The following is a 14,430-nucleotide window of genomic DNA, read 5'->3' as shown; positions in this document are numbered from 1 at the left end:
CTTTGCGCCTTTCCTGGAACTCACTTGGTAGCCCAGGCTGGCCTCGAACTCACAGAGATCCGCCTGCCTCTGCCTCCCAAGTGCTGGGATTAAAGGTGTGCGCCACCACCGCCCAGCTCTAAATGTAAAATCTTAATGGAAATGTTTTATAAACACAAATATCACAGATATGGAAACATTAAGCTAGCATTTGTGATTGTGGTATCAAGCTGTATATGTGTGATGTACTTTATCATATATAAGCACATACATTATGAGTCCATACTAGAGCAAACATGCAGATATTTTTACTGTACTAATGTACTACTGATAAATGTGTGCCCTAGTCCCATGTGTACCCCTGATGAATTATCATAAAGTGAACATATTCAGGGGCTAGATTAAGAAAGAGAGAGCTCTGTGTTGGAGGTGTGGCTCAGTGGCAGAGCTCTTGCCTCACCATGCACAGGGCCCTGGGTTTAATCCCCAGCATCAAGGCCGGTAGGCAGGTAGAAAGGAAGGTAGGAAGGTAGGCTGGCTGGGTCTGGAATCCTACTTCCTCATACCTGTCTCACTCATTACTTCCCACTCTCACAGGACCTATGCCAGGTTAGTTTTACTATTGCCAGGTTAGTTTTACTATGTTCAGTACAATATGGACAGGGGCCAGCTTGACACACCTGTGGGACTTTATTCCAGGCACAGTGAGCCGCTCGCTATTGGAGAGTTTGGAACAGGTCTGTCGTCAGTCTGGTTTATATTTAAAAGTACGTGTTTACAAAGATGAATTTTACCTGTGAAGCCATATGGCACGTGGGCTTTTTATTTGGCTTATTTTGTTTACCCCTGTTCATGTGAGGTGCATCTGTTATACATAGCAGTGGTTTTTTTTTCTTTTATTTATTTTACTTGTAAATAAAATCAGCTCAGAGATTCTGAGTTCTCTGTACAGAAGTCAGCTTGTGTGTGTGAGAGAAAGATCAAAAGCAAAGGCGGGGGTTAGGGAAGAGTGTGCAGGGTAAGGTGGAGGGACCAGCTTCTGCCTTCTGTAGATTCACTGTGGAGTAGAAGTTGCTGCAGAGCCTAGGACAGAAGTCAGCCCCAGAGAAATCTGGCCCGCTTGTCAAAGGAAATGTCTTGAATTACTACAGATTTTTCAGTTCTTGAGATAGTGGTGGATTCTTTGTAAATCTGTGCCGTTTCTCTGTGGAGCCCACACGTTGGGTTATCTCTGGATGGCGTCTGCTCCTTGGCAGATGGCACCATCTCCCTCACCAGTATTTCCCACATTGGAAGGATAGATCACATTTTATTCTAGTGTGGCTAGATTTAGGCGTTGTCTCCAGTTTGGAGTTATTATCAATGCTGAGTGCGCTTAATCTGGAAATCCCAAATGCTTCAAAATATAAAATTTCTTACCAATATGATGTCACCACCAGTAGAGAATTTTATACTATGAAATCTTGTCTTGTGTACAAATTATTAGGAATATTACATAAAAATTCCCTTTACTCTCACGCATAAGGTATGCATGAGACATAAAAAGGAGTTTTGTGTTTAGAAATGGGTCCTAGCTCTGGAAAACCACCTCATTCTACCTATTCCAACATCTGAAGAGATTTGAAACCTTCCACACTTCTGGTCCCAGCCACTCTGGATAGGGGATACCAACCTGTGCTGCTGTGAGATTTGAACTCATGTCTTCTGCTGTACGTATGCCCGTGTTTCCGTTGAGTCCATACTGAGGGGTGGAATTGCAGGGCCATGGTATATGTGTTCACTCGCCAGCTGCTTCTTTCCATGTACTTTAGTCACTGTTTTATCTGAGAACCTAGCACAGTTCCTGGCACATCCCAGAGTTGCAACAGATGTTAGTGAGTGGACCTGTATGAGGGTAAAGTTTTCAAGCTGCCTCCTGGTTTATAGTTCATGAGTCAGCTCATTAGTTTACTCCCTGGCATTTGGCATTTGGGGTCTCCACCATTTCACCATCAGATGGAATGCTGCAGGAGTGTATGTGTGTATTATGAACTTGTCCAAGTCCTTGGAGTTCATTCCCTTGGGATTGAATTGAACGCAATGGGTTCTGTCTTGCTTTCACTGGATAGGTATTTGTTTTTCTCTTACATTGTCCTCCCACATTTGGGAGAGTGCCTATAAACAAGAGAGAGGCCCTTCCAGCCTGCTCATTTCTGTCAGTACTGCCTGTGGTAAGTCATTGATTCATCCCAGCTCTGTCGAAAGGCATGGCACCCTGGTCTGCCACTCGCCCAAGGGGAAATGTTTTGGACACCCTTCTGTGAGGAGGCAGCTCCAAAGAATGACCCAGCTTTTCAATGGGGTCTTCAGAGAAGTGTCAGACACAGCCCTGGAGATGCTTAGAGACAGACAGCACAGGCTCCTCCACTGTCCTCCAAGGCACGTGGCTGCCAACAACTTCACATTCAGATTTCTTCTGCTCGGCTGTTGGAAGAGCCTTGCTTTCTAAGGGAGCTTTCCCTCTCGTTGTAGATATAACAGTCTTATTAAATAAGAAACACAGAGCCAAATACAGAATTAAAAGCCCAAGAGGTCAGAGCAGTAGCTGAGAGCTGAGACTTAAAACCGCCTTCTTACGCTTCCTGCTGCTGCCATCCTTCCCCTCAGAAAGAGACCTACTTCCTGTGTGTCTGTCTTTTTATTGACTTTCTGTTCTGCCTTCTCATTGGTTGTAAACCCAACCACATGACCTCCTCGTCACTGCCTGCCTATACAGACCTCCAGGTCTCTATGGTTGGTATTGAGATTAAAGGCTTGTGTCTCCATGTTGGCTGTATTCTTGAACACACAGAGATCTGACTGTCATGTGATTGGGATTAAAGGTGTGCGCCACCACCGCCCGGCCGCCCGGCTTCTGCTATGGCTTGCTGTTAGCTCTGACCCCCAGGCAACTTTATTTATTAACATACAAACAAAATCACATTTCAGTACAAATAAAATATCACCATATCTCGTAGTTTGGATAAAATAGAGATGGAGTTTTGAAACCTGTTCTAGAAGCTCTGAGATAGTTGCGAAATCTAGTCTTATCGTCAAATCTGAGCAGGAGCAAACATTAGCAGAGAGGTTTCCATAAGGGATTTAGTCCTCTCTCATATACAAGAGAGACTTTTTAATCTTTCAAAATAAATAGGGGTGAGTGAGTCCTAATGGGGGGCAGGGATGCCAAGTGTCCTTCAATGCCCAGGAATGGTCCTGTTCAGTAAACAATCATGGAATTGTACAGAGTATAAGACACACAGTGGAGTGTGTGTCAGTTACACACAAATACTACATTTCCATAAGAGATTTGAGCATCCGAGGAACTGAGCATCTGCAGGAGCCGATCCCCCATGGGCTCTGAGGAACGACTCTGCATCCTTTTTCTTTCCCCACAGAGCTTACGTGTCAGCAGCTCTCTGCAGAGAAACACAGATTGCCCAGGAATGCCATCCTGCCAGGAGCACTGGCTGTGGGGAGTTGGGATGACACTGTACATTGAAAGGACTGGGTCAGTGTGCTGGCTAGTTTGATGTCAACTTGACACAAGCTAAAGCCATCATAAAAGAGGGAGCCTCGGTTGAGGAAATGCCTCCAGAAGATCAGGCTGCAGGCAGACAAGCCTGTATGGCATTTTCTTAATTATTGATTGCTGGGGGGAGGGCTCAGCCCATGGTGGGTGGGGCCACCCCTGGGCTGGGGGTTCCAGGTGCTTTAAGAAAGCAGGCTGAGCAAGCTATGAGGAGCAAGCCAGTAAGCAGCACCCCTCCATGGCCTCTGCATCCACTCCTGCCTCCAGATTTCTGCCCTGTTTGAATTCCTGCCCTGACTTCCTGCACTGTTGACCTATGGATGTGGAAGTGTAAGGCATATCAACCTTTCCTCCTCAACTTGCTTTTGGTCGTGGTGTTTCATCATCGTAGTAGTAACCCTGATTAAAACAAGAGTTTTGTGGGGTTTATAACCAACAGAACTGGGGCAAATATGAGAAGAAGGTGCTGTTCAGCTGAAGGAATATAAAAACACCTTAATTTTACAATTAATTTATCAATTACCGAAAGATGTGACTATGGAAAAAAAAAAAAAGCCCAAGAAATTCTTCCCAGAGACCCCTGTGAATAAAGGGTCCTGGGGCTTGGGTATCTCCAGCTTGTCAGGACAGGCCTCCTACTGAGAAATGTCCTCGGTGGCTTTTCTTGGGCGTCAGAGGTTTTAGTATGTCTTCTTCCTTTCCAGATCTTCCTGGATAATATTTTATTTCAGTGTACATTTCCTTTTTGGTGGTGTCAGGGAGTTTCAAGTATTCAGGACTGTCTGGTGGCCTTTTTATTCTTTGTTTCTAATTTAATAAATTGTGGTCCAAGAATGTGCTTTTCAAAAGTTATCTTCTTTTGTGGTAAAGACTGTTTTGTTATTTAATAAGTGTTCCATGTATATATAAATTAGATGCAGTCTTTTTGAGGGCTTGAGCACTTCGTATCATCTATGATATTAGGCGATTGGCTGCTTTATTCAGTCCCCCCGCCCCCCTCCTGTGTCTTTAAATGCATCTCTTTTTGTTATTGTTGTTTTGTTTTTGTTTTTTGAAAGTATTATAACCCAGGCTGGTCTTGAACTCACTACTCAGCCAAGGATAGCTCTGAATTTCTGATCCTCCTGCCACTGTCTCCCGAGGGCTGGGTTTACCTGTATAAGCCATTGGGCCTGGCTTTAAACTCACCTCTGACCGTGAAGGTGATCCATTATAAACTGCACTTTTTATCGTTGTAATTGTTCTTTATTGCTCTCTGGTTTTAACCTTGGACTCCACATTGATAATTTTGTCTCTTTGTCCACACTTGCCCTTCTCTTTTTGCTTTCTTTTTTTAGTTCGTTTTGGGTGGATTCTGGTAAATAAATTGCTGTTTTAAAAAGGTTTATTTATTTTAATTATGTATTACTGTTTTTTTGTGTGTGTCCATGCATACATTACACCTAGGTACCAGAAGAGGGCGTTACATCCCCTGGGACTGGATAATGGTTAGCCGCCATGTGGCTGCTGGGGATCCAACCCTGGTCCTCTGCTCGAGCAGGCTTAATTACCAGGCTTTTGTCTCCAGACCCCCTGCCCCTTTTAAGGTCAAAAAGAAAGAGTCACTTTTTTTGTTGTTGTTTTCACTGTTGTGCTAGGAGGTAAAAAGCCAGGACCTCATGCATGCTAGGACACACTGTGCTGCTGAGCCCCATCCATGGCCCTATTCCGGTTTCGTTAGGAGAATGCAATACTGGGAGGGAGTGAACCAGTGCCTGTAATACATGTTCCTTGCTGGTTTTCTTCCTCTCCTGTTCCCTCCTCTTGGTTGACTTGTTTGCCGTTGGCTCCCTTTTCTAATTAATTTGCAAACCCTGCTTTCCTTCTGACCTCGTTACCGTCTACTTTCTCATTGTTTGCCATCAATCACATTTCCCTGCTATTATACGGCTATAAGGAACCAGCTGTTTCCTGCCAGGCGCTCTGTTCGGTCATTGCCTTCTCTCTTTACTCCAGTAACCAGAGTTGTACTTCCGCTGCCCCTCCCCCCATGGCATTCCTCCCACAGCGAGAGCTTTGGAACCCCTTCTCCAGATGCCTCTGCTCTGTTGGGGGAAGTGCACTCCTCCCTGACTTCGGGTCGATACTCTCAGAATACTGTTAGAATTCCTGTCCCATGCACCCCGACTTGAGATGACCTTCTGGAACTGCCTGGCCGTCCCTCTGGAGGACGGACGCAGTTCACGGAATGCAGGGGCTGAGATGAGCTGTGGTTCTGTGTTTGTCTTCCTTGCCCTCTGCCCTGAGATCTCTGCTCTGTCAGTGTTTGTAGAGCCCTGCAGGCATGCCAGCTCTAAATCCTTGCTCAGCCAGAAATATTTCCTTTCGCCCCAGTGGGTGGCAGCCTGGCGGGCCTGGGGCTCTGCAATTGCAATCTTTGGCTTTCGGCATCTGTAGCTGATTTCCCACGCTCTCCTTGCCCCTGGGCGGCAGGTGAGAAACCCAAGCTGTTCTTTGCCACGTGAGTATCTCTTGTTCTTTCTGGCTGGAAGTTTTTAAGATTCTCTCTTTGACCTTGGAGTTCAGAAATTCTAGCACATGCCTGAGTGTTGGGCCCCACCCAGATGTCAGGTGCCTTTCCTTCTACACACTCAAACCTTTCTTTGGGACATTGTCTCTTGCCTTCAGATTCCTTTGGTCGTTTGTTGGGTCTCCTGGCTCCATCTCCTCACTCCCCTACCTTTCCCCTTGTGGCTTGCGTCTCTGCCAGTCGGGTCTGTGTGCAGAAGTGTCCAATCTTTAAACTTCGTGACATTTTCACCCACGAATGTGCTGGGCCATATTCATATCTATCCTGGGAGCGGTGTAGGCTTCAGGTTAGACCCTGCTGGGGTGAGAGAGAATCCTTTCTTGTTTTCTTTCTCCTCACTCATGTGAATCTCGACAGAGACCCTACAAGCCTTCAATTCATCCATTGGACTTTCTTTCCTGCGCGTCACATGTTTCAGACTCGATGCCTTTGTCCCTCCCTCAAGGTCGTTGGTTGCTCTTCTCTGTCTCCTTAGGAGCTGCTCTCCTAGGTTTGGTTTGCTTTGTTGTTGTTTTTCATACTCTGTTACTGGTCCCTCTTTGTTGTCATTTCTACTTTGGGGCAGGCTCTCACTATGGAGCCTAGGTTGGCCAGGAATTTATCATCTCTCAGCTTCCTGAGGGATGGATGGATGGGATTATAGGTCTAAGTCACCATACCCAGTCGGACCCTGTTGTTCCTTCTTCTGTTTCTGACTACAAGGCTCTGCTCTTTCCTCTCTAGATTGGAATGATTCTTGGGGTGAGCAAAGGGACGGTGATATGGCTCCCAAGGGTTGAAGGTGTGACACCCAGCCCTTCTCTTGCCCAGCTTTGTCCACCTGGCTCAGTCTTGGAGGAAGAGGAGTAGCCCGGCTTACCTGTATATTGCTGCCTACGCTTCTAAGGACCTAGGGAAGTCTGGGGTCAGGCTTGTTCTCAGTTGCATTCCACACAGAAGTGGTTGCCAGGCCATCAAGGGGCATAAAAGCAAAATGAACAATCAACCTAGGAACAGGAAGCGACTGAGGTTGTTTTGGACACTGAAGTCAGAGACAAAGCTCTCCAAGTAAGGAATGGGGCTCAGAAACCATCCTGGGTGCAGATAGCACATGTCCTTTTCTCCTGTGTTCCAGCTCTGGTCGTCTCTGTTGCTTGCCTGAGTCAGCAAGGGCCCTCCTGCCCCAGGGCCTTTGCCCTGCTGCCCTTGCAGTCTGGAGCTCATCTTCCTCAGATCTTTTTTTTTTTTTTTTTTTTTTTGGTTTTTCGAGACAGGGTTTCTCTGTGTAGCTTTGCACCTTTCCTGGAACTCAATTTGGAGACCAACCTGGCCTTGAACTCACAGAGATCCGCCTGCCTCTGCCTCCTGAGTGCTGGGATTAAAGGCGTGCGCCACCACCGCCCGGGTCCTCAGATCTTCTTGTGACTCCCTCCCTCTCTTACCTCTTTCACTCAGGTCCCTCAGATATTGCTGTCACTCGCACACCACCCTCTTTCTCCCTGACCCCGCCTTATTCACTGCAGCCTTTACCACTGTATTACACCGTATTTTACGTTTTTTGCTTTTTGACAAACCTTAGAGAACATAGCCACTTCTTACTTGTATTTTTGTTGTTGTTTTTGAGACAGGGTCTCCCTGTGTAGCCCCGAGTGGCCTGAAACTTGGCTGGCCTCAGACTCACAGAGATCCTCCTGCCTCTGTCTCCCGAGTGCTGGGATAAAAGGTGTGTCCCACCACAGCTGGTTCTTATTTGTATTTTTTCTCAAGCACTGGAAAATAATCCTTGGTGCAGAGCAGGCTTTTATTAAATATTTGGGGGATGAATTAATGGGTGGATGATGAGATGCTGTGGTGGAAGCCCTTAGGGAGATTGAAAGGTCTTGACCCATTGAAGGTGAGCTGAGGATGGGAAGAAGAACCCTAAGACCCCTGCCCAAGCACGGTGTGACCTCGGCTTGGAGATCACGTCACTAGCCAAGGAATGGAAGTGCCATGAGAATCATCAATGTGGTCCCCCATGGACAGGAGCAGAGGTGGCATCCCTCGGAGCAGCTGCCCTGTGGTTGGGGGCTGTATCCATCAGCAGAACAGATGCCACCCATTCCACAGAGGGTTCCTGTAGGCCCGAGAAAAGGTCATTGTGTCTATTGCAGGGTGTCATTGTGTCTACTTCAGGGTGTGTACAACCAACCTCCTGGAAGATGCCGCTGAAGACTGTAGGCCTTAGGCTGGAGGCGTGGCCCTGTGGGCTGAAGGGGTGGCTCTCTGGTTAAGAGCATTTGCTCTTCTTGTGGAGGACCTGCATTCAGTTCCCTGCACCCACATACATAGTCACTCACATCTATCTCTAACTCCAGTTCCAGGGGTCTGACCCCCTTTTCTGACCTCCACAGCACCAGGCACACACATGGTACACATGTATGTGGAGACAAACACACATACAATTAAAATGAATAATTTTTTTTTTTAAATGGCTGTAGGTCCTTTGTGGTTCTCAGGCTCCCTGGATCTCACCTTTCTTCCTAGCTCCCTGTTTTCCAAAAGGTCCATCTCCCAGAGTAAGGGCTTTAGTACTGGATAAGGGGTGGGATGCAGAGGAGGATCTTGGGTACTGGGTAAGAGCTAGTGGCCACGTGGGTGCTTGCTACTTTCTCTTTGCTTATGGCATTTATTTCTCAGTTTATCTAAGGCTCTCCATCCCTGCCCCCGCCCCCCCCAGACCCTGTTATGGGACAATAAATAGATGAAAGGGCATAAAGGGTGTTTTTTTTTTTCCCAAAAAGAGGTGAACCGAAGGGGTCCTTTGGGTGTCTGTAGTGTGGGTTGCTGTAGCCCTGGCCCAGGGCCCTTATCACACCAGGAAGAAGAGAAAAGTGGTTATTTACAGCAGTATCCAGGTCTTCTCACCACCTGCCAGGGCTCCAGGCCACTCCGCCTGGAGAAGGTTGAAAAGCCACAGCGTTGTCCTCCTGTTGCAAAAGTCCCCTCTCTGCCCTTCTAAAGGCTGTGGATGCGGATCAAGAAAGCTTCACACACACCTTCGCCTCCAGAACAGTGTTTCATCTTTCCCGGGGTGCAGGGAACTGAATGGTGGAGGCAGAAGGTCAATGCGAACCGAAACGACAAAGTATTTTGGGTGGAATTGGGTCTATTCCTGGCCAATCTAAAGAGACTCTCTAAAGAAAAAGATATAAAAAAATGACATGTGAAAACCCCAGCAGCTGAGATCCCCGTGGAACCTCTGATATCGGCGTGTGGCTGGTCCAGCAATTTTTACCTCTCCCCCCGTGGGCCTACTTCCTCAGTTGCTGGGCAGATGTGTACTTGTGCTCTTAGATTCCTATCCCAGCATTCTCTGTGACCTTTGCTCTCCCTGACCTCACACCTGTGTGCTTGAGAATCTCAGGACCTCCCCACCTGGTGTTTTGTGGCAAACGTCCTTGATGATCTTTCGAGTTGGTCTCTGTTCCAGCTCTTTGGGACTGCTGTCATAGAAATAGGCTGGGGCCTTATTACTCCTCGTGACTCTGCAGGGTGGGATCAGGGGCCTGCTAGGTTGGGTCATGGGAATGCTCTTCTATGATGCGGAGTCAGAAAGAGCTCTGGGCTTTCTTACCTCTTCCGATAAGGACACTGTTCTAAAGCCTCACGTCTTGATCCATGACCTTGGAGTGTAGCTGAAGTTTTCCTGTGTCCCGGCCTGCCAGCATTTGGGACAAATCTCTCCCACTAGCGTCCCCCAAGTAAACACGCAGTGACTTAATTACTTATAAACTGTATGGCCGTGGCAGGCTTCTTGCTATCTGTCCTTACATCTTAAATTAACCCATTTTCTATTAATCTTTACCTTGCCACGTGGCTTGTGGCTTACTGGTATCTTACATCATGCTTCTCCTCGTGGCAGCGGTAGGCGGCGTCTCCTCCTGACTCCGCCTTCCTGCTCCCCCCATTGTCCTCTCTGCTAGTCCCGCCTATACTTCCTGCTACTGGCTACTGGCCAATCAGTGTTTTATTTATCAATCAATCATAGCAATACATTCACAGCATAGAGAACATCCCACAGCATTGGAGATTAAAGTTTCCACTTATGAACCAGGAGGGATGTAAGCCTTCGACCCATAACACTCACAATCCATGAGTAGTAGCATATGGTCAGCAGCCAGTTGTGGGTACCAGTGTCATGCATCTGGAATTGACTAACAAGCACACAGCCCACGTGGAACAGGGGCAGTCATGTGGGCTGTACAAGTCAGGCGTCAAGCAGTTCTGGCAGTACAGTGATGATGATATGTCTTAGGAAAGGCACAGAGTGTCGATCATGTATGTTCCCTTTAGAAGGGCTGAGCTGTAGAAAAGAATTAGGAAAATGAGTCAGGTGTAACACCTGAAAGCCCCTCCACGTTTCTTCATTTTGGGTATCCATTTCTCTACCCTGCTTTGTATGTCTCCACATGCTTGCATAATACATAGTGTGTGTGTGTGTGTGTGTGTGTGTGTGTGTGTGTGTGTGTGCGCGCACGCACGCACGCAGGCTTGTGTACACTGGTGAGTGTATGCTTGCAAGTTGGATCATGATGGCTTGTTAGATTCTAAATTTCACACTTAAGACTAACTACTTAATTAAAACCACTTTCCCAGCTATTTACAGATAATTGCAAAATATACTAAGACACGAAATTCAACTCTGATAAAATGAAGCCCATAGTTTCTTTGTTTTCTTTTGGGCCCAGTGTGGGATATGTGACATTCTTGCATTTTAAAGTACAGGTACTTAATTTTGACTCAATTTGAGAGACATTTGCTAAGCATTCTGTCCATAGACATAGTTAAAGTATGGGTGATACGGGTGTTAGATCTCAGGGCAGCTGACTTGAGTGAACCCTTCAGTGGTCTGGCTGCAGGCATGTGGACATAGTCAGCCCTCAGCATGTAGGATTCCTTGTCTGCTAATCAGTCAGCTGCAGGTAGGGGGGAAAGGAGTCTATACCAAACATGCTCAGATGTATTGTTCTTGTGATTACTCCCTAAGTGATACAGAATGACAGCTGCTGACATAGCGTTTGTTTTGTGCTTGTATCACAAATAATCTAGAGAAGATTTAGTTTACGGAAGGATATGTGTGGCTTATGTGCAAACGCTCCACTATTTTATGGAGGAGGTTTATGCATCTTCACGGTTTGTTGTCTGCTGGGATCCTGGCAGCAATCCTCTGTGGATATCAAGGAAGACTGTGCCTTCATTGCCCGTGGCTTTCCCTGTGGTTTTAAATGTATACGTGGATTCGGTGGAATAGTGGATGAAACCACTGGTGGCCTTGAGGGCAGGGCCTCTGTGTGTCTGGCTCATACTATTCGTTGCTGTGCCCCGCCCTGGACTTGACATATCATTGCATGATGGCTGGCACTGAACACACCCCTATCACATATTCATGGTCTTTGTATCTCTTTCAGGAGGGGTTGAGTCTAGGCCTTTGGTTCGGGGTGTTGGTGGCCGAAGTATCAGCATGAAGGCACCTCCTGCTTCCCGATCCAGGCAAGGGCCCTTCAAGACCATGCCCCTGAGATGGTCCTTTGGACACAAGGAGAAACGGCCTGGGGCGTCTGTTGAGTTGGTGGAATACCTCGAGTCCAGACGAAGACCCCGGTCCACCAGCCAGTCCATTGTGCCGCTGTTGACTCGCGCTGCTGGTGGGGACGAGAAGTCAGCTTCGCCTAGGTTGGACGGCACCCTTCCCGCTACAAGTGACGACAGTGGTCGAGCCATCGGACAAGGAGCAGCCAGAGTGCCCCTTTCCTCATGCCACCCCAACCACCATCCAGCCCTGGGCTCCTTAGATGACGGTCTGAACACAGCCAGGACACGAGCAGGAAATGCAAGTCAGGATATCAAGCTCCCCAAAAAGTTCGACCTGCCCCTCACTGTGATGCCCTCAGTGGGGGATGAAAAACCAGCCCGCCCTGAGGGCCAGAAGATGACAACCTGGAAGGGAAGCGGTCAGGTGGGAAGCCAGAGTAGCCCACCATCCCCCTCCACTGGGTTGTTCAGAAACTTTAAGGACAGTGGCCCAGGTACTTTACCCAAGATGAAGGCTAGGACTGCGGTGGAGGAAAGGGCCCCTGATAAAGACAGGGGACTGGGGACGTTCACTCTTCTGAAGTCTGTGTTTTGGAAGAAAGAGCACAAGAGGCCTCTCAGGGCTGAGAGCTCCCCAGCAGCACCCCCAGTTTCCCTGGTGAGTGACAGGCTGAGCCCTGCCAGGAACGAGCAGGCTCGAGGCTCATCCCCTGCCCTCAGGATTCAAGAGAGCCCAGCCAGGGGCCAGGGCAACCACGTGGAGAGGGACATCCGGTCTGCGCCTAGCTCCCTTCACCTCCCTCGCAAAGCCAGCAGGCCCCCAAGAACCAGTACAGCTGGCACCTCGCAAAGGACCATTCCTGGGGAACAGAATTCTTATGGCACCCTGCAGAGGGTGAAATACCACACTCTTTCCTTAGGTCGGAAGAAATCCTTGCCCGAGTCCAGCTTCTGACAGAACATTTCAGTATTGTGTGAAGCTGGCATTCCCGGGCTGTGCCCTGAGACTCTGTAGGAAACCTGTGTCCAGAGTGGATTTTCTAGCATCCAGTTGACTTGTGATCTCTAAAAGAAACAAACAAACAAAAAAGTTTGGTCTCTTTAACTGGACTTCCAGCCCCTCGTGTCCCAATAACCCTGTGTCAAAATGGTTGGGTTCCCATTGTTGGGTTTTGATACAGCCTGGCCACTAGATGGTGCTGCTGAGCCCAAATTATTACTACAAGGCTAATTGGTATTTGGTGTATGTAAGTCCGGGGCTTGCATAGCTCTACTAAAAAGACTCTGTGGTATCATGTTAAATGTGCTCACCAGCTTGCTTGTTCCTAACTTATGTGTCTCCCTCCCTCCCTCCCTTCCCCATTCCCTCCTCTCCCTCCCTTCCCATCTTTCCCACCTTCCTTTACTTTTACTTTTTTTTTTTTTAAATAAAGGGCTTGTAAGGAAAATCTTTTCCTTTTCGTACCTATCTTGGATAAGTGTCAAAGATGCCAAGAAACGAAAAGAATAAGAAATAAAGAGAGTAGCAGCAGAGGTAAGGTAAGATCCTATGAGAGATGGGAGAGAAATGATTGATATTTTCGGAGAGTATTTAATATATGGCAAGATAAGTATATTACAGCTTTTCAAGGTATTTTAAAAAGATAACTATTTTGATACCAGAATAAAAGAACTTTTTTTTTTTTGAAATGTAAGTATGAGATCGATGCACACTTTTAATAAAATTGTGTCTGCGACACCTGTAGATGGCTGCCTGAATTACTGAAGTTGAGAAGTGACCCACTTCATTCCTGCGGCAGTCACAGCTTGTTGCTGTCTGTAAGAAAGTAATTAGTTGCCTGTGTTCTTCCTGAAATTAAAAAAAAAAAAAGCTCTTAAAATTACTTGTGTCTCCATTCTTCCTTTTCTTTCCTTCGTTTAAAAATGTTTTAAATTTGTGTATGCTTTTGAGACAGTCCCACTCTCTAGCCCATACTGGTCTTGTACTCTTGGCAATCCTCCTGCCTCAGCCCTCTCAGGATTGTAGGTGTGAGCCACCCTGTGTAGCTTTGAACCTGTTTCTGAAGGAGAGGTCTCTGGCTTCTTTGCCTCTCTGGAGGGCTCAGACTCCTCAGCACCTGTGAGTCTGAAGCTGCCTGGTGAACCTTGTGTTCCTGTGTGTGTCGTGGTTTGCCTGGACTTCCTGACCTGTTCTAGGATACCCTACAGTTTCCTACAAGGACACTGGGAAGCCTAGACCCAGGCCTAGGGCCAACAGCGGCTCATCGGTGGGTAACCGTTCTCCAGAGCTGTTCCCCTTTCTCAGGGGATATTTCTTCATGACTCCTCGCCCCAGGAATGCAGGCTCCCCCAGACCACAGTGTGGGTTGTTGCATGTCTCTGCAGCTTTATTTATTTATTTTTTCATCAGAAAGAATGGGATCCCTTCTTTTCCCCAGCGAGAAAGACAATTTGCCTTTCATCTAAGCAACAGCTGCCAGACAGAACTAACATAATCAAGAAGCTGGAAGACCCAGCTACCTGACCCCCGAGGGCTACAAGTTCCCTAGCAGGCTTGTGTGTTTACATTATAACAGCGGCCCATGTTTCTTCAGGTCTTAAATTGCCATGTGTGGGCAGTGTGGATGTGGTTGGTCATTTAATCAAGGTGATAGGAGTTTAGGGGTCTTCCTACTCTACCTGGTTTACTCTCCTCTGTTGGCCCTTAGAACAAATGTTTTCTACATCTAGCTCACTCTTGACTCTCTAAAATCATGTTGGAACTCAGGCCTGCACCCAG

The 14,430-nt window shown here is 47.4% G+C and overlaps 1 protein-coding gene across 2 annotated transcripts in view; it reads left to right on the top strand.

The window, feature by feature from the left end:
- The window catches only part of Usp43 (ubiquitin specific peptidase 43), a 68,696-nt gene extending 55,162 nt beyond the window's left edge, over positions 1 to 13,534 (top strand). For both annotated transcript variants that reach the window (XM_028869386.2, XM_028869385.2), the window contains exon 15: positions 11,528 to 13,534. In XM_028869386.2, coding sequence (XP_028725219.1) covers positions 11,528 to 12,606 — 1,079 coding nt within the window. In that variant the 3' untranslated portion in view covers positions 12,607 to 13,534. The remainder of the gene's footprint in view (positions 1 to 11,527) is intronic.
- The last annotated feature ends 896 nt before the right edge of the window (positions 13,535 to 14,430 follow it).

This window comes from Peromyscus leucopus, chromosome 8b (assembly GCF_004664715.2).
Source record: "Peromyscus leucopus breed LL Stock chromosome 8b, UCI_PerLeu_2.1, whole genome shotgun sequence".
In the NCBI taxonomy this organism is placed as follows: domain Eukaryota; kingdom Metazoa; phylum Chordata; class Mammalia; order Rodentia; family Cricetidae; genus Peromyscus; species Peromyscus leucopus.
This window is presented reverse-complemented; position numbering and strand designations above follow the sequence as displayed.